This window comes from Thunnus thynnus, chromosome 18 (genome assembly GCF_963924715.1).
Source record: "Thunnus thynnus chromosome 18, fThuThy2.1, whole genome shotgun sequence".
Classification (NCBI taxonomy): domain Eukaryota; kingdom Metazoa; phylum Chordata; class Actinopteri; order Scombriformes; family Scombridae; genus Thunnus; species Thunnus thynnus.
Genome location: NC_089534.1, coordinates 24,405,249 through 24,423,753, shown reverse-complemented (window position 1 = coordinate 24,423,753; position 18,505 = coordinate 24,405,249). Strand labels below are relative to the sequence as shown.

At 39.6% G+C, this 18,505-nt stretch overlaps 2 protein-coding genes across 4 annotated transcripts in view; both read right to left on the bottom strand.

Annotated features, from left to right (window-relative positions):
- Window positions 1-1,373: 1,373 nt before the first annotated feature.
- Window positions 1,374-10,927, bottom strand: LOC137169845 (microtubule-associated protein RP/EB family member 3-like). Of its 3 annotated transcripts, XM_067573249.1 has the most exons (10): window positions 10,820-10,867; window positions 9,836-9,886; window positions 7,940-8,007; window positions 7,102-7,226; window positions 6,852-6,997; window positions 5,723-5,882; window positions 5,565-5,606; window positions 4,071-4,207; window positions 3,421-3,573; window positions 1,374-2,637 (listed from the first exon to the last, which is right to left on the bottom strand). In XM_067573249.1, the coding sequence occupies exons 4-10, from the start codon at window positions 7,220-7,222 to the stop codon at window positions 2,569-2,571; spliced, it is 828 nt and encodes a 275-aa protein (XP_067429350.1). In that variant the 5' UTR covers window positions 7,223-7,226; window positions 7,940-8,007; window positions 9,836-9,886; window positions 10,820-10,867; the 3' UTR covers window positions 1,374-2,568. The 3 variants fall into 3 exon arrangements, with proteins under 3 accessions (XP_067429350.1, XP_067429349.1, XP_067429351.1); XM_067573248.1 differs by lacking the exon at window positions 9,836-9,886 and having other exon boundaries at window positions 10,820-10,927; XM_067573250.1 differs by lacking the exons at window positions 5,565-5,606; window positions 9,836-9,886 and having other exon boundaries at window positions 10,820-10,927.
- Window positions 10,928-12,461: 1,534 nt separating this feature from the next.
- LOC137169353 (dihydropyrimidinase-related protein 5-like) overlaps window positions 12,462-18,505 on the bottom strand; it is a 30,039-nt gene continuing 23,995 nt past the window's right edge. The window contains exons 5-14 of the mRNA XM_067572473.1: window positions 17,408-17,587; window positions 17,163-17,231; window positions 16,533-16,577; window positions 16,361-16,436; window positions 16,103-16,259; window positions 15,828-15,969; window positions 15,488-15,630; window positions 15,174-15,381; window positions 14,159-14,336; window positions 12,462-14,072 (exon numbers count right to left, since the gene is read on the bottom strand). Coding sequence (XP_067428574.1) covers window positions 13,987-14,072; window positions 14,159-14,336; window positions 15,174-15,381; window positions 15,488-15,630; window positions 15,828-15,969; window positions 16,103-16,259; window positions 16,361-16,436; window positions 16,533-16,577; window positions 17,163-17,231; window positions 17,408-17,587 — 1,284 coding nt within the window. The 3' untranslated portion in view covers window positions 12,462-13,986. The remainder of the gene's footprint in view (window positions 14,073-14,158; window positions 14,337-15,173; window positions 15,382-15,487; window positions 15,631-15,827; window positions 15,970-16,102; window positions 16,260-16,360; window positions 16,437-16,532; window positions 16,578-17,162; window positions 17,232-17,407; window positions 17,588-18,505) is intronic.

The following is an 18,505-nucleotide window of genomic DNA, read 5'->3' as shown; positions in this document are numbered from 1 at the left end:
AACACAAAGAGGGAATTTGATGCTAAAGAGACTGTAAATGTGGCAGATATCCACTTGATATAACTAACTCAGACTGCTGAAGCCTCATATAAGCTTCAGATAAACTTTTATTTGCATAAAACATGGATTTTGGCACAAAATGGATTTCAAATCAGGACAGAGTTAATGAAAATTTAGTAGTTTGGTCTAGATTTTTAAATAATAAGAGTATCTGTGGTACTGGTGACAGTTAATGAGGATCTACATATATAGATAAATAAATACATTTTCAGATGGACCTAAAATTAAACCTTTTGGAAGAGTATAATAATATAATCAGCCCAGACCATGCCCCAGATACATGACTTGCTACTAATGATCTGCCAATAATTGTCTTGTTTGCATCTTTAACAATATGTTTAACATTTAATCTTTGCTCAAGCAATAGCCAAGACATTTAGTCCAGTTAGTTTTAGGCAAAAAAAAAGGTTCAGCTCTCCTACTGACGTTAGTCTATTCTTGATATGAAGTGAGATCTGAGATGTCATCAGGATATAAAACAGTAAAATGAACTATATTTGTGAGTTATGTCTCATCCCTGTGAGCTGGGTGTTATGGGCTGCATCGTTGACAAATGGTTTAGTTAAACCAGCTGACCTGCTACAATTTTCTGTCTGGCCACCAACTGGGGAACAGACGGTCAGTGTTGGCTGCAATGTCTCTCAAAAGCGGCACTTAGTGTCGCTCAAATGAGTCGCTTAGTGTTTGGCACAACTCTCCTGGATCTCTTTCAAGACCTCCTTCATTCAGTGTGAGAGGAAGCTTAAACACTGATCACAGTGGACATCATACTGGGTTCAATATGTTCGTATTTTGCTAGTCTACTGTACTTTTGTTCTCTTAGCATTACATCACAAAAATATTTGTTCAAGTAGACAGAACATACTTGTGGTTGCACTATAAATGTGTTTGTGTGTGTAATGTGAACAGTTTGCTAGAAATAAAATCCTGATAAATGAGAAATACAGCAGAAACATGGCAGATAGCACACAGGTTAGTTGCTTTTGTTGAACCTCAGAGCTTTATTTCATTCAAGCAGTAACTCCAAATGATGCAAGTTTATCACGTGGCTGCCATGGCAACAAACGGCGAGAGAGGGTTTGATGTTATGTTCTCTCAGACTGGTCCAACTAATGTCAATCACACTCAGCCTGGCTGCCAATCACAATAAACCACACCCATAGTTCCTTGGCAGCCACTGTGGCGTTTTAACGCTACACAAAATATGAAAACTCAATTAAATACGGCAACAGAAAAATAGAGATAGCAGCTAAAAATGTTTAACTCAATGAACACAGTCAAACATTAGTATTTAGTAGTGTCTGTCTGTACTCTTTTTTTTTTTTTTTTTGCTTTTGTTTTTTTAATATTTGTTCATTCATAGAATTCAAAGCCTGACATTTGTCTGATAAATACGTTTTACACTGACGTGGCCATTGAGGAATTCAATGCAAATAAAAAACAAATCTACAAAATAAAAAATTGCATCTTCCTTTATCTTTCTGGCTGCAGCCAGTCACTGCGTGTTGGCATTTTGGATCATTTCAGTCGGTTTGTTTCGCTACATTTAGTGCAAATCCTTCAATTTCCCCAAATCCAAAACCACTTTTTTTTTTCAGAAAATGTATAGAGCAGATTAAAAAAAGATAAATAAATAAAAACATAAATATATCATGCTGCCTCATAAACAAGCTGTCAAAACTGTTTCATGAGCAAACCCTCTCTGGTGGGACAACTTAATGGATAAAAACATACTCTGTGATAGTTTTGCTTTAACCTTGGAATGATGACTTTTTTTTTTTTTTTTGAATGCATGTACATATGAGCAGTTCAAAGTTTGTGATATGTCTGCGTGCTAAATGTACGTTCACATGTGTCATCATATGCGATATATTCAAAATATATGCATGTGCAGGCCTCTCTCTCTTAAGGGACCATCTATAATCTCACTTTGTCAGTCAAAAATATCCTCATTCTAATCACATTGTGTGGAAAACATTGTGTGTGTGTGGTCTTTTTATATATAAACTCTGCAGAGAACCCTGATGCATGTGTGTTTTCACCCAATCAGAGTGCACGGTGAGAGAAAGTGACCTGCCTCTTCAGACACACAGATTGATTGCACTGTTGGCTCCAGGCTGTCAGTGCTGGATCCCTGTAATCTCATTGCTGTTAACCTTAAACCTTTGACAGACTAGCAGCCCTGCAGTGCAGCTGTCCCCTCTGGTAACAAGCAAGAATCAGTCGAATAAGCCAAGCTAGGCTGCTGGGCCCTAGTCCCGACAGGTCTGGGTAAAGTGTCCTTTGCTAGTAGAAGTTGTGGAAGCTAGGCTGTACAATAAAGTCGTCATGGATATGGACAGCCACAGACAAGATGGGAGACGTAAGGGGAGATTGGAGAAAGTAAAAGAAAAGGGTAAAACGAAGAGGGGGGGGGGGGAAGATGACAATAATGATTAGGGAGATTAAAGGGTGAGAGGTGGGAGGAGAACGGGACGATCACACGTGGTGATGGTGAAGAGGATCAGCTCAGAACTCCTCCTGGTCTCCCTGTGCCCCTTCATCAATTTCTTCATCCTCTGGTGGTGCAAATCCCTCCTGCAAAAGATAAGACGTAGGTCAGCGTACAGCAGAGTGAGTGGTTATAACATTTAGTTTTTGAGCCTGTTAGATCACTTCTAGTTGGTGATAATGAGGGTCTTCTCCTTTGTGTTTGCATATATCCTCATTTTTTCAGCAAGCATACTTTATGTGGCTTTGAAACCTCACTTCTAAAATAAGTAATCATCAGACCTCTATTACATCTTACACATACTGCTACTTGTTTTTTTTTCTCTGGTCGCTGCATGTCTGAACTACAGTTACATCAGTCAGCAACACTGTAAAATGTTGTGATGGATCAAGAGGAAAAAAAAGCTGCAGTGGCAAAGAGGAACAGTGATGAATGAAAGAGCTTCATATAAAAGGACATAACAACTGACAACACTACAAACAACTGCTTCAAATATGATCACAGAGTTAAATCAACACCTCTGACATTCCGAGCTAAAACTCAACATTCAAGAAAGAAAGAAAAAAAAATCAGGAAGCAGCGTCTTGTATCGTTTATACGGCAAAAATAAAAAGCTGTGGTTCCAAAAATCTGATTACTGACCTGCTGCATGTTTACGCAGATTTACAATAACCAGTTAAAGACAGAGCAGATAATCAGAGAACATGATTACCTGCATAACCTGATCTCTCCAAGTAACCTGGTTTCTTGTGTGCATGTAAATGTATTGATTAAGATTGATTAAGCTGCTATTTATGCATGTTAGTATTACACTGTAAAATCCACATACTGCTGCTTGATATCAGTGTGTCTGATTCGCTTGTATTTACCTCTGTAGCATACAGTATGTCAATGATTTTGTTGATGACTGGGTTGGTTTCATCTTCGCTTTCCTGGCAGATGAGTTCGATGTCTCTCAGCTTTCCGAAGTAGAAGTCTCTCTCCTTCTCCAGCCCGTCTACAGTCAGCTTCAGATCCAGCAGCTGTGTGCAGAGACAGGTCAAGAGGTTTGTGAGTTTGAGATAAAAATATTACAAAAAAAAAAGATAAACAGTGAAAAGGTAAAAGCTAATAATTACTGTAATATACCTGCAAAAAATGAATGTTATTAACAGAAAATGAAGAATAGTCTGTAACAATGTGAGAATGTGTTGAGTCACTCCCCAAATCACTTGACCCTGTTGTGACCTTGTGAATTATTTCATTATGTCAGAGCTGTATTCATCCAACATGGACACATTTGATATTCTCAACACTATGTTTTTGGGGTTTTTTTGCCAAAAAGGATTCTCAGAAACTTCCAAACCACTGAAAGGCACCAATGCAACAGGAAGACAACTGCAGTGTCATACTGCATATTTATCTGATGACGCAGTTTCATGTGTGAGCTGCACAGGGATGCTGGTACCTTGGTGCGGTGCCAAGGTGAGAAACTAGAGGGTTTTATTAGAAACACCTTAACAAATCACAGCAGTGGTACCTGCTGGTTGAGCTCCATGAGCTCAGCATCTCCTCCGTTGCGGGTCACGGGAGCACTCCTGCGGGCTGATGCCAAATTTATCTGCCTCTGGGGGGTGGGGACAGTCTTCGGTACTGTGGGAGATGTTCTCATGGGGCCTGGAAGACAGAAACAAACACGTACATTAGTATTTCTACACTGTATTGTGTAGAAATGAACTCCAATTGGATCTATGCTCCAGACTAGTTGTAGTTGTGTTTTTTTTCGGTCATCCGTCAGTCAGTCTGCGTTAACAGAAACACTTCATTTTAAGCAATGCAGCTCTCTAAACTGGCCTCTTAATCTCATGCTTTATTTACATTTTACATGCATAACTGTTGCCAGTCTACATATTTACTGTGTATTGTGTGAATAAATGTCAAACTTTTACCCTACCCACTTCTAAGATTAACCTTAAAAGTCCAAACCATCAACCAGTCATCAACCAGCCCCTTCAGGACGTGAGGACAAGCCAAAATGTCTAGGGCTGCAACTAACCATTACCTTTATTATCGACTAATCTGTCAATGATTTTCACAATTAGTCGATTCATTGTTTAGACTATGAAATGTTAAAAAATGACATTTACAATTTCTCAGAAGCCATGGTGATGTCTTCAAATTGCTTGTTTTGCCTGACTAACGGTCTAAAAGTCTAAGATATTCAATTAACTGTCATATATGAAAAGGAAAAAGAGAAAATCAAATATTTGGCATTTTCTCTTGAAAAATGACAATTAATCGGTTTTCAAAATAGTTGCCAATTAATTTTCTGACTATCAACTAATCATTGCAGCTCTAAACATTTCCTCACTTTGCAAAGGTTTCCTTTGTAAAAGCATAATTACTTCTATCTCATAAAGACAGAAGTACAAGAGCAAACACACATACACACACACGCACAGATTAATCCTTATCAGGATGTCTCTACACTGTGTTTTGATTGATTACCTTAAAGTAGAATACTTTCATATATTTTTGCAGGTTTTAGCCCGTTTACTACATTGTACTGTTTTAGTTTTTGTCTTCCCTGTCAACAAGGTTGAACACCAGAACCAAACAAAAGGACATTTCTCCTTGAGACAGTTGATAACTCATGTCAGATTTCATTCATTTCATTGTTTTTTTCCTCTTTGTCATACTCTTCACATACAGAAACTCAAGGAATTGTTTGGCTGAATCAAATCAATAACAACAATAAACACAAATCTGTTTTAAGTGTGAAGGAAGCCACAGACTGCTTTATAGTTTTTACATCTGTAAAACATGTGATATTGTATAAAACAAAGAACAGAAGAAACAAAAAATATGGCTTTGCAGCTGCACACAACCACAGAGATGCATTCAATGCCCACAAAAAGTCAGAAAAGGCCAATCCAAAAGTAACACACAGGGTGAATGTGGGTAAGACTCTCTCTGCAAGCACTGACAAGCACACACACACACACACACACATGCTCGATGGAGGGGATGTTACCTGAGCGGATGGGTCTTTTAGGTTTGTGGAGAATGGGTTCACCTGGGTTAGAGGTGGGGATGTGGTTGCATGAAGAGGTGAGAGCAATGAAATGAAGCATGTTTTCACACAGCTGACTCATGTGTTAGTGTACGTGTGTGTGTGTGTGTGTATCTTACCTGGGTTGGGCGGAGGCGGCGTTCCCTCCTGGCCCTGCCGTGTCTGTAGAGGGTCGTATTCTTTCCCGTCGTAGTTGGCGTCGAAAAACTTCTTAAACCACTGAAGGAACTCAAAGTTGTCCTGGAACTTCCCCTTCACCAGCCTCTCTACAGGGATGATCTGAGACACGAAAAAAGGAGGGAGAGAAAGAGAGAAGACAATGTGATGAGAATCTGTTATGAAGAGACAACAGAAGAGTATTTATCTAAGAACGGTCATGCTTGCAATGCGAAGGAGACCACTGCCCTGGAGACAGAGAGACCAACTTGAGATTGAAGGGTCACTAGTTGGAATTTCAAATTCTAAACAGGAAGTTTGGGGATAAAGTGATGATCAGAAAGTAATAATAGAGTTGTAAGCAGGAGGAGCTATTTCAGGCTCCTCTGGTTGCTGAAAGTAAAAGCATCATTTTCTCCATAGACAATGTGAGGTGACTGACAGTTGGAGCATTTCTATGGCTTTAAATGATCCTGTTTAAATTATCAGTACAAAGGATGAACAACTGTGTTAGAAACTGGTTCTTTGACAAAAAATTGGAGGTACAAGTCTGCAAAAAAGCAAGGTGAAAAGTTAAATATGACACCCAAGGTACATTTTGGTTAAAAAAAACAAAACATCCAGGCTTAAAATTCTGTTAAGTGCATCACTAACAGCAGCTAGAAAACTGAAAACATAACCTACAGCTTAAATTAATTCATTTATGAATTTTGGGTCAGTTATGAATAAATTAAACATCAGCAATTATGGCACCTTTTGCTACTGCTGAATTTGCTACTGCTGTGATTTGTGCCTCTGACTGGCTTCTTCTCCATAGAAACTGCAGCTGAGGCTCATGGGTAATTTAGTATTTCAAGCCGTCCACCAGAAACGACTCCTCAGAAACAAAGTTGAAATAATTCAAACTGGTGGACATGACATAAACTTGTAGGATTGTTACATTCTCCGTAAAAGTCCTTTAAACATTGATGAAAAAATGAAAAAATTTAAATGCACAATCTTTTCCTCTGATGTATATTATGTCCACTTACTGCTTCAACAGCTCTGTTAACCTGTGTGTGTGTATGTGTGTGTGTGTGTGTGTGCTCTCACCTTGTCCACATTCATCCTCTTGAACGCAGCCTGTAAGACCTTGAAATTGTGGATGTATTCATGTTCCAATTTAGCATTGAACTTGACTTTCTTCATCAATATGCACCCTGGAAACAGCATGTCCATGAACTGGCAGTATGCAGCACCTGAAGAGAACAGATCACACACACACAAACACACATTTAATACCAGAGATTCATCTGCACTTTCTATTGAATTGCAGGTCGAATTAAAAGATGCGTTTGTTTACCTGAACATAGCTGCTCGATCTTTGTGTAGGTCAGCTGTAGAGAGTCGTTGACCCACGCTAACATGTCATGACGACTCAGGTTCTCTATGGTCATAGAGGTGGAGTAGACATTCACCGCCATCCTCCTGCAACGCACAATATTGTAAGCAACAGTTTGAAGCAGTTTCTGAAGGCTGATAAATATAAGTACGCAGTTTTAGATGTTTTTTTGTGCCAATTTACAGTAGAATGACATTGGATTCTTTTCAATTTGTCTCCATGTTCTTTTGTCTCTTCAGCCTGTCAGATGAGAGGAGCTAAAAAGCGAGGACAACATACAACTGAGTGGCGAGGGGAGCAGCGGTAACTATAAAGCCACAACACAGAGGCTGTGACAAGCTACTTTCAGGGATGAGGAGAGCCGGGTGACTTCTGTTGCGTAAGAGAGGTAGTCCTCTCTGACACTGACTGCAGTGTTTCCCCCATAACTGTACAGCTCTGGCAGGCCGCCAGGCCAACGAGAACCCCCGCCAGGCCTTTTTATAATGCCAAAAATAACGCCAAATATCCATGCACACGGAAATCAATAGCGTTTGGGAGCTTCTGTGCAGTTCTGTTCTGAAACATGAGTCAATCTCTGTGCTTGTTTATATTTTTTGAGTATTAAGCTTCATTTATACTCCCGAGCAGACGCGTACACAAACAACTGCAGATACCACTGACAGGTAGTTGTTCTGTTTTTTATTGCTTTACTCTCTTTAGCACTCATATTAGTAAAATAAGAGTCATACATTTTGCAAATGTAAGGCCTCTTGAGTATTTAATACTAACAGACATACAAAGACTGAATGTTACTCACCTGTGTTGGGTGTGTGTTGGTGCAAACTGTTAAGAACCGGGTTGTGCTGGACCACTTTATAGAAAGACCTGGAGACAGAAACCATCATATCAGTCCTGCTCATATTCAAACTGCACTGTGAACAACTGAGTAGTCAGGACAGTAGCGTCCTTCTCAAGAGCACCTTCACAAGCTTACAAGGAGATACAACACAGATAACCAAGCAGCAAGTCACTAGTTCACTCAACAGGCCATTAATCTCTGCCTCGGTTAATCCTCTTCCAGGTTCAACATGATGTAACTCATCATAGTTCACAAAGGCAGCTGAGATCACCAGTAAGTGTATCCAACAGGCATAAAAACTAATACAGCTACGATTCATCACACTGACAGCCACAGATAAGGAAAAATCCAACAGTACCAAAGCGTTTCCTGTGAACTAACCGACTCCAAAATAAACACCATACAGGCTGCTGTGCTGAACAATCACTTCCTGACTGCAGGGCTTCACAGAGGTAACACTGTCCAGCAGGCAAATGCTGCTAATTTGGCTGTGACTGGTGAATCTGCTGGTCTTCATACAGCGTGCTATCAGTCTAGAAAAATACTCCAGAAATCTACTTTGACTTATTTGCGGATTGACTTTGCATAATGGTCACTAATCACATGTTGATCTGAGACTTTTATTTTGGCTTCCTGGCTGTTTGCACACAAGGAAACAAGGAAACTGCACACACATTGAAAACAAACAACAATCCATGTGAAAGACACAAAGTCCATTTGTAGCAAATTAACCAGGAGTGACAGTGACACTACAAACAATGACTACTACGTTACCTTTTCATTCATTAGTTAACAGTGGTGCTAAAAAGATTAGTTGATTAAGAATTATGAATATTGATGAAGTGTTTTAAGTTATATTCCAGGCCAAAATCAAACGTGAAGATTTCCTGCTTTAATTTGTCTTAAATTATAATCATTTAAATCCATTTGGGTCTTGAATTGTTGCTCAGACAAAACAAGACGTGTGAAGTCATCAGCTTGGCCTCTGGGACTGTTCTATCACATTTCATTGATCAAACAATTAATCGATTAATTGACAAATAATTCTGCAGAGTAATTACAATGATCATGAAAATACTTATTGGTTGCAGCCACAGTTGACTGATAGTAAACAATAGCTGTATTAAATGCAGGCTATTAATTCTACAGACCTTGAGTATAGTGTCAGTGATTTACAATAAGATGCATGAATGTAGGAATGTAACCTCAAACCAGGACTTTAGCAATGACACACTCTCTATTTTTATTTTAATTTCTAAAACATTCCCTCGATCTTCAACACATCACACTAACTCTTATCAAGAGTCTCTCCTGATAAAAAAAAAAAAAAAATCCTAAAAGGCAAGTTCCTTTCATACCACTCTCTCTCACACAAATTAAGTGAATTAAATTAGTACTTCTTTGAAGAGCTGGACATTTCCTGCAACTAAAAAGCAGGCGTTAAACCAATTTCTGTGACCAATCAGATTCTTTGACCTGATAAGGAGTCTCAGCTATACTGCAGCTGCAAATGCTTTGAAATCATTTGCAAGCTGTGGTTGAATCTAGATTCTGTGATGTCAAAGGACAAGGGCTGCAACCAACAATTATTTATATTATTGATTCATCTGTTGATTATTTTGTTTGGTCTATAAAATGTCAAAAAAATGGTGAAAAATTTTCTATCATTGTTTCCCAAAGGCCAAGATGCAACTTAAAATATCTTGTTTTGCAGTCCGCAATGCAAAGATATTCTGTTTACTATCACAGAGAAAATATTCACATTTAAGAAGCTGGAACTATGATAGATGTCGTCAGTCTTCACATGCCCCTCTTTGCATAACATTTGGTTGGAAATATTCAATACAGTCTTACAAATTATCTCCGTCTGTCAAACCATCTGCAACTGCTGTGTCACTCTAAAACCTGCAAAATCAAATCATATGAAAAACTGAATAACTCTTTTGGCCAGATGCCTCATTCTTGTCCAGTGGAAAGACCTGTACACTATAGTTTCTGATATAAAGCTTATAAGAATGTGTGACCCTATCTGTGTCCTCTGGAGTTTTTTCTCTTTACACATATTAAAGTTTTTGATCTAAACTAAATACAATCGACTATGGATGCATCCTATTTGAAAGCAGTTGCTACATTATGTGATAAAAGTATGATAAAAAATGTTATTAGACCACAGAATCTGATGTGTCGCATAATTTGGTGCAACACCGGCAGCAGGAAAAACATTAACTTATTATTACTGTGGCATGACAGTAGATATGATAACGTCATAACACATGAAACCCCCTGCTGTGTTTGAAACTTTCCAGGCTGGAAACGGTGTTACACCGTATTTGGTGACTCGTCAGATTCTCTGACCTGTAGTGTTGGTAAGTTACAGGCATGAGGAGTGAGATGGTTATCTGCTGGGTCACCAAATACGGTGTAACACCGGTCCGCTTCACGGCTCAGCCTGGCTGCTCTGACAGTTAACGTTACAGCAGCCGACGGTGCGACAGGCAGTATTATAATGCTAGCTCCTAGCTGACTTCTGCTAACGTTGCTAAGTTGGCAATTCGCTATTGTTGTTGAAATTGGAGGGTTTCCAGCGGATTTAGTTTCACCACAGCAATATTACCGAGCTCAAAATACAAAAAGTGCAACTGAAATCGACTCTTTGAGCCTAACGTTACCCCCTCTGGAGGCCTTTTCGATCATAACGTTACACACGCACATTACTAATTTCACCGACGGGACGGTACAACTATTATATCTAAGGTATAAGTCAAATCAGCGGTAAAATAACCCCGTTTCAACTGTAAAGAAGCTTATTCTAAGTTAAGTTGAGTTAATATTACTCACAGAAGCGAGACACTGTCCCGTTGTTTCAGATGATGGGCTTTCCGTTGCTACAACCCACAATCCCGACTGTTGCCTCGGTAAACTGCGCGAGATCGCTCCAACCTAAGCTGCTGGCATGCGTGCGCCTGCGCGGTGCAGTTGCAGGATTTTCTTTTTACTTTTAGTGAAACTGGCATCCCGATGAGCAGACATGATGGAGAAAAGGTCCGCGAGCGCGTCAGCTGCGGCCCATGTTTGATGATTAACCTGAGCTGACCGCTGCTGCTTCTCCGTCTTTCTCTGTTTATTGCAATTACAAAGTGCTTTACAAGGCAGAGATAAAAAGAACAAAAGATAGAACACAATGTCAGATACACACACATTCCCACATGTATATCATTAACAACAAATATAAAGTAAAAGACTATAAAACAAATCAATAAATAAACCACAGAGAAATATAACAGATTTATTTAAGTTTCAGTTACAACAACACACATTACAATTCATCTAAATAAATAAAAGCAATAAGAAGTATTCCTAATATGGTTAAAACAGTAATATTGTATAATAGTATTTTTATTCTAATATTATTCTACTTACTGAGTCATAGTGAACTTTCTATACCAACAGCTGAGGTGTTATTATCTAAGAATAAACAGACTGGGATTCACAAGGCTAAACAACATAATCAGCATGTACTATTTAAAAGAACCAAAACTGCATGAATTTCTAAACGTTTAATGAATTTTGATTTTATACAGACAAGGAAAACTTTCACACCTCTGATGTTGTAGTGTTGGAGGATTTGGAGGATGAGGAGGATGAAGATACAGATGTTAGGAACACATTTTTCTGCACTGACAGTAATGATGTAGAAGTGGTCAAAAGGTGCAATATTTCCACCTGCAGTGAGCATTACAGCTGCATTTTTCTGCACAATGTGATTCAGTTTTGATTTACTTTTTACAGTAGCAGGTCAACCAGGGTGCAGCCTGGTTTCATTCATTATAACAGAGCTGATATTTTGGAGTTTTCCTTTTTGAACCAAGGATTCTCATTTATTTGAACAGGATTCTGGTTAAATATTTTTATTAATATTTATTTCTTTCTGTAAAATAACCCTGATTTTCTGTTTCTGCATGTGATATGTAAAAAATAAAATAGCAAACACATTTTTCACCGTGGTAGAAGTTGAAGTATGGCAGGAAAATGTTTATATTTGTGTTTTTATGGATATCTCATTATTTTCCATTTGTATTCCAACTGTTTTATCCAATTTTCTTTTTGCATTGTCATCCTCTATGCAGAGGATGACAATGCAAAAAGATTAACTACATGAAATAGTTGACCAGATATCAATATCTAGTGCTACACAGACAGACTTGTACACAGTTTATTTATGTTTACACAAACATAAATATTTTCTATACTAAGCATCTGGGACACATTTCCTTTCGGACGAATAAAGTTTAATTTCATCCTAATTTATGTGATTTTGCTTTTTGTATCAAATCTGTTAATCTATTCAATTATTTATTATGTCTATCTATCTATCTATCTATCTATCTATCTATCTATATCTATCTATATCTATATACATATATATAGTCCTGCAGTGACCACAAATTTAGGTATCTTGAAAACAAGAGAAGACACAAAGGAAGGTTATTTTTTCACTTTATTCTTTTGCCATTATTCGTGGTAAGAAACAGCCACTTACAGATTCAACAGGTTCACTGTCCAACACAACAAGAATCTACAAACACACACAGCCACTGACCAGTCACAGTGCCTTCAAAACCACAAAACCATCCAACAATAAAATCATATCATCGTAGATAATCGTAAAAAAACAGCACCAGTTGTTGTGAACCTGTGGCGTTCCAGACAGATCTGACTCCTCCGTCTCCATGTGGTGCTCTTCATGCACGGGTGTCGGTGTGTGTGTGTGTGTGTGTGTGTGTGTGGCACGGGTGATTCACATTGGCACATTTATTCTTTCAACTAATAAAACAAAAACATCCTAAATATACAGTACACAGACAAGAAGAAGACGTGTTCATGAATAAATATAATACTGCTAGGCAGGAATGAGACATCATAAGGAGGTGAGAGGATCAGTGGTTTTCTTCAGCCTGTGCAGCTCAATCTTCCTGCTCTGTAGAGACACCGCTCTAATAACAAACCCCCCCTGTTATTTTCCTATTGGAACAGGAAGTTTACTCTTAAAATGCAATCCGGCAGATGCTACTTCATCTAAATTCTTTCGGTTTCTCTCTCTTCTATCACTTTGTAAGGCCTACAGATACGACTGAGATAATGAAGTTTCTATGACAGTGATGCCTACATTTATCTGATCCCAGGAGAGCCCACAGGTTGTGTACTTCTATAACTATATAGTACAAGACTATAGACTCTGCTTCATTGCAGGTGAGGCTGGGATGTTTCTGTGACGTGTGCTTGTCAGTCAGGAGCAGTGAAAGTGTAAGGATAGGTGGGGGTCAAGTCTGACTCTATTGAGAGCAGGGTGTTTGAAGCAGTTGGATTTCATCACCACACAGCACGGTTCATCCATTGGTAACAAAAACACTGTTAGAGGGACCCACGATGCAGCAGGAAGCCGAGCACAGCGGGTGATTTAAATCACAAAGAGAATCCACACACATCTTCATATGAGTCTATGGTGTCTACAGTGTACTGCATTTGTGTGTGACAGGGGGGAATAGATACTTCACTGAATCCGGTTCTACTATTTTTAAATAATTCAGTCGACATCACTTCAGTTCAAACCATCAAAAACTGTACTGGTTTTGATCTTTCACAGTTTGTTTAGTTTGTGATTCTTCGCGGGATACGAGCAGTGTGATAATGAGCAAACTTTGTCAATGTTAGTGTGATCAGCTTGAATTTGGAAAAAACATTTGAATTCATACGTAGCCCTTCACTCATCGTGTAGTTAATCAGGTCAGTCACTCCAATTAAGACACAAATTAGTTCTTGTAAAAGTCACTTTGGCAAATCACTGATCATCAGTTAGGTCGTCACCAATCACAGACACATGCTTTATTAATTTGTTTTCCCTTCTTAACTTTAATCCTGTGTTTGAAAATCAGTGCAGTTTTCCTGGTTGCTCAGAAACATAGAAAACATGGAGGCTCGGAAGGTTGAAGCTCCGGGACGGGAGTTTACCAGATACCACTGGAGCGCCCGCCGGGTGGGGCCAGGATCCGAGCCGAGGACCTCTTCGGGATGTGGTCGTCAACCTGAGATCCTGAGAGAAAAACAACATACGTTTAGATGTGTTTGAAGTCACAGAAATCACCAAAACTAGGGGTTTTTTATCTTTATTCTGCCTACCTGAGAGGCTAAAGGAGGACTCATGGAGGTCTCGGACCCCCTGGTGTGCCCGAGCACAGGGTTTGTTGGGGTTATCTCCATCAATGGGGCCCAAACCGAGCTCCTTCTTCATGGTGTTTGCCACCTTGACCACGTCACCAGAGTAGGGATCCCTGGCAACCTTTTTATAAGCCTGAGTCTGAAACAGAGAGGTGGGAGGTGGTTTGTGAAGATTAACATGTGTAAAAATGTGTCTCTACTGTTGAGAGCTATAATTTCCATGAAGAGTGAAATGTGAACACAAACTTTATCATCTAGACTTTCTGGTTGCAGGGGTGTATTAAGTAAGAGACACAATAATAATAATCCTGTCAATAACAATCTCATCATGCTTTTCAAATGCAGATGAAACTTGTGATGGATATTTATCTGACTTGACAGTAATGCTTCTAATCTTGAGGTGTATTTTCGAGAGCAGACTAACTTATTATTATTTGTGGGCTGTTACAGAGTCTCAAAGAAAAATACCATTGTTTTTTTTATGCAAACATCAGTTATAAATATTATATTTGCATCCACCTTTCCTGCATTTGTTTCTGATCCTCACACATTTTCATATTTATAACAGATAAATTCACATATTGTTAAAAGATAGAAAGCAAAAGTAACAAGCTCTGAAAGCAAAATGACATGCAGAAAGCATATCAAGTAAATCCCCACAAGTTAGTAGTATAAATCATTTCGTGCACATAAATCAGGGCAGAACTGAACATGCAGAAGCTGAGACGGAGGTTTTGCAGACAGCAGCAGCAGCTGCAGAAAAACAGTGTCAGCGTACAGAGAGAGCATGAGCATTAAATCCTTTATATAGACTGTCAAATCAGTGCAGTTAGACACAGCATGATGGGTGTGTATGCAGTTGGCTAGCTGTCACCTGACACAGCATATCATAGCACTGTATGAGCCTTGGTGTTCTGCCGGAACTAGTTTACTTCCTGGGAAAACATTTTCATCATCTGAACAAAAGTGAACGCACCTTTTCTCTCTGCACCATCTTCTTGTAGAGGTAGTCAGGGAAGGTGCGCTGTGGGTAGAATTTTCCAGAGCCCTCGGCGCACATGAACACACCGTTCTCACACACCAGACGTCCTCGGCTGATGGTGACCAGAGGGACACCGTGGCAGCGCAGCCCCTCATACAGGTTGAAGTCTCCACCCTGCACCTGAGTGCTCACAGAGATCGTCCTGCACAAAGAGAGAAGGCATCAGTGTGTGTGTGTGTGTGTGTGTGTTCTGCACAGCACTTTGTGTTCGTGAACCACACCTGCATGCTGTAAATACAGTTACGTACCTTGTTGCGTCTGGATCCCACACCACCACGTCAGCGTCGGCCCCGGCGATGATGCGACCCTTGCGTGGGTACAGGTTGTAGATCTTTGCGGCGTTAGAGCTCGTCACTGCCACGAAACGATTCTCATCCATCTTTCCTGTAACCTACAGACATCGATGCATTGAAATGAAAGGAAACATTTCAGTACATGTCATACTGTTAAAGTAATCTCTTTTGGCATTAAACCTGCAGACAAAAGATGAGGAACCTGGTCTCTTCCTGTTACTGTCACTCAAATACTAAAATGCTAACTAGTGAAGACAAGGTTTGTGTGAGAGTGTGTGTGTGTCAGTGTACGTACCACTCCCCTCTCCCAGATGACACTCATCCTGTCCTGGACTCCAGACACTCCATGAGGGATCTTGGTGAAGTCCTCCTTGCCCAAAGCTCTCTGCTTGGTGCTAAATGGACGGTGCTCTGATGCCACAACGCTCAGAGTGTCACTGGAAACAGGATATGCATGTTAATGTCTAAGACAGCAGCCAAAAAGATCACTGATCATTGACATCTTGAATGATAAAATCTATTGTTTACAAGCAGCAGCACGGTATGTTCGTGTGTGTTCTGTGCACTTACTTTCCCAACAGGCCCATGAGGTAGTTGGGTGTGTTGGGGTCAAGGCGGAGAGGAGGGACGAGGACGTGGGCGGCAGCGTGAGCCCAGTCCTGGTGGTAATACTGCATCCCGTTCAACACAGCGTGAGCCACTGTGGTCTCTGCATGGACCACCTTACCTGGAGAGACAGCAAGAAGAGACAAGGAGAAGAGGACAAAAATCATCATCATCACAGTCACCATCTTGCTGCTGGTATTTTTCACTGGGCAGGTAACTCACCCTGCATCTTTGCAGCAGCAATCATGTCTCCAGCAGGCATACTGGATACATTGACCAGGTAGATTGGGCAGTGAGCCTACAGTCACAAAGACATTCATTCATTCATGTATTCACGTATCAATGACACACAGACCCCTGCACACAAACAGGATATTAAAAATCTAGTGTTTACCCTGTTGGCGATGGTGACGGCTCTGTGAGTCGCTTCAGACTCCAGCTGTAGACAGGACAAAGATAGAATCACAAGATGAGAAATTTAATATGAACCGAGTATACATTTAAATGTTTTTATCAGAAACTTCTGTCCATAAAATACAGTAATAACTGGTAGTAACATGTAGAATTGAGTTAGGTTACCGATTTATCTTTGTGGGAGTATTCTCTTAAGAGAATGATGCATCTCATAGTAGATCATGTAATCAATAATTATAGCTGGATTTTGTTTGTTAGCTTTTGTGCTAACTCAAAGTGTATAAACAGTCCTTTGAAAATGGTCATATTGTAGCTTCAATTCTAACATCTGCATCCAACCTCTCAGCGTTTTTAAATGTCACCAGAACTCATCACCCCTACATGATTTCTCAAAATCTGGCTTCTAGTTTCCATGTATAATTTTCATTGTGATGAAAACATAAATAACAATAAATTTATGTTCAACTATCAACATATTAAGCTGCTAATAAAAAGGAATGGATAAAAAAGCAGCGGTAGGAGAAGTAAATGCAGAAGATAATGCAAACCCTTGCTGTGCATGTTACACCAGCAGGCTAATATACAAACAAATGAGAGAAAATAATCTCACCTCCTCTGGTCGGCTGACCTCAATACCTTCCGGTCCACTGATTCCCAAATCCAGAGCCTCTTTGGCACCCTAAGAACACACACATACAGATGCCTCTAAAATTATTCTACTCATGTGCCCAAAACAGATAACGACAGGCATTGTATCACAATAAAATAATCATACTTAGCACTTTCATAACAGAAACATATTTTTAAGATTATTGTGCTATTTTGTGCCTATGTGAGTGTTTGTGTGTTGTGTACCTCTGCCACCAGCTCTCCATTCTCGGCATGGACGCGTGCGATGGCCCCAATGTCCTTACAGGTCTGCAGTGTCTGGTACAGCTCAGAGTCCCTCAGCATCATCATGTCCTTGTAGGCCATGAACATCTGGAAGGAGTTGACCCCATGTTCCCTCACCAGGGTCTCCATCTCGTTACGCACCTGATCACAGGGCAAAGGTCTGGGATCAGGGATCTGAACTGACTGCACAAAGTTTGTAAGTTTGGCAAAGATAAACAGTGAAGTGCATTATCCAGTATGAGTATGGGCATGGAGGGAAAGTGTGTGTGTGTGTGCGTGTGTGTGTGTGTGTGTGTGTGTGTGTGTTATATGGGGTGTGAAATGAGCTTGGAGAACAGCCAGAATGAGATCCGACTGATTTCACATTGGTGATGATCACAGTCCCAAAGAGATGTTCACCACACAGAGGAATCTATTTAATTTAATTCATTAAAAAATGCAGGAAAGACAAACTATTTGCGGTAAAATGGTTGTAAATCCAATGATAAAAAAGTGGATAAAAGCACATCATAGTTTTGTTGATGGAAGCAAAATTCAAACAATGAATATTCCTTCACTTTGACAGTTTGACAGCATCCCTTAAACATCTTGATGTAAACATGGTGGCAAATGAACACCTGTATATGTATCTGCCTTGATTTAATACCTGAGAAACAACAAGAGTTGCACTTATGAACCACACAGTCATCAGCAAGGATGTACGTTCTTGTAAATGTAATTTCTTTTGTCAGTGATGCTTGTCAAGCGTTTCCACAGCTGCAGGAACATAATATCACATTAAGCATCAAAGTGTTGATCCAAGAGTTGATATAAACACCGGCAGGGTATCATAAAAGATAAATAACGTGCTTTTCATATAATAATGTTAAACATTTAATTAATAATGGTGGTTTTGAGGAGAAAATTCTCTGGTTTCAGCTTCTCTGATGTGAAGATTTGCTGCTTTTGTCTGTTTTATATATTTGAAATGAATATCTTTGGGTTTTGAACTGTTGGTCGAACAAAGACATTTAAAAACATCAGCCTGGGATCTGGGAATTTGCTATGGGCATTTTTCAA

What these genes read in the sequence shown, in the direction of transcription:
- LOC137169845 (XM_067573248.1), bottom strand. Translation starts at nt 7,222, where the DNA reads ATGGCGGTGAATGTCTACTCCACCTCTATGACCATAGAGAACCTGAGT. An exon ending in AGAGGATGAATGTGGACAAG is followed by an intron (nt 5,883 to 6,851) that starts GTGAGAGCACAC and finishes TTCGTGTCTCAG; the next exon opens with ATCATCCCTGTAGAGAGGCT. An exon ending in TCATGGAGCTCAACCAGCAG is followed by an intron (nt 3,574 to 4,070) that starts GTACCACTGCTG and finishes CTCTGCACACAG; the next exon opens with CTGCTGGATCTGAAGCTGAC.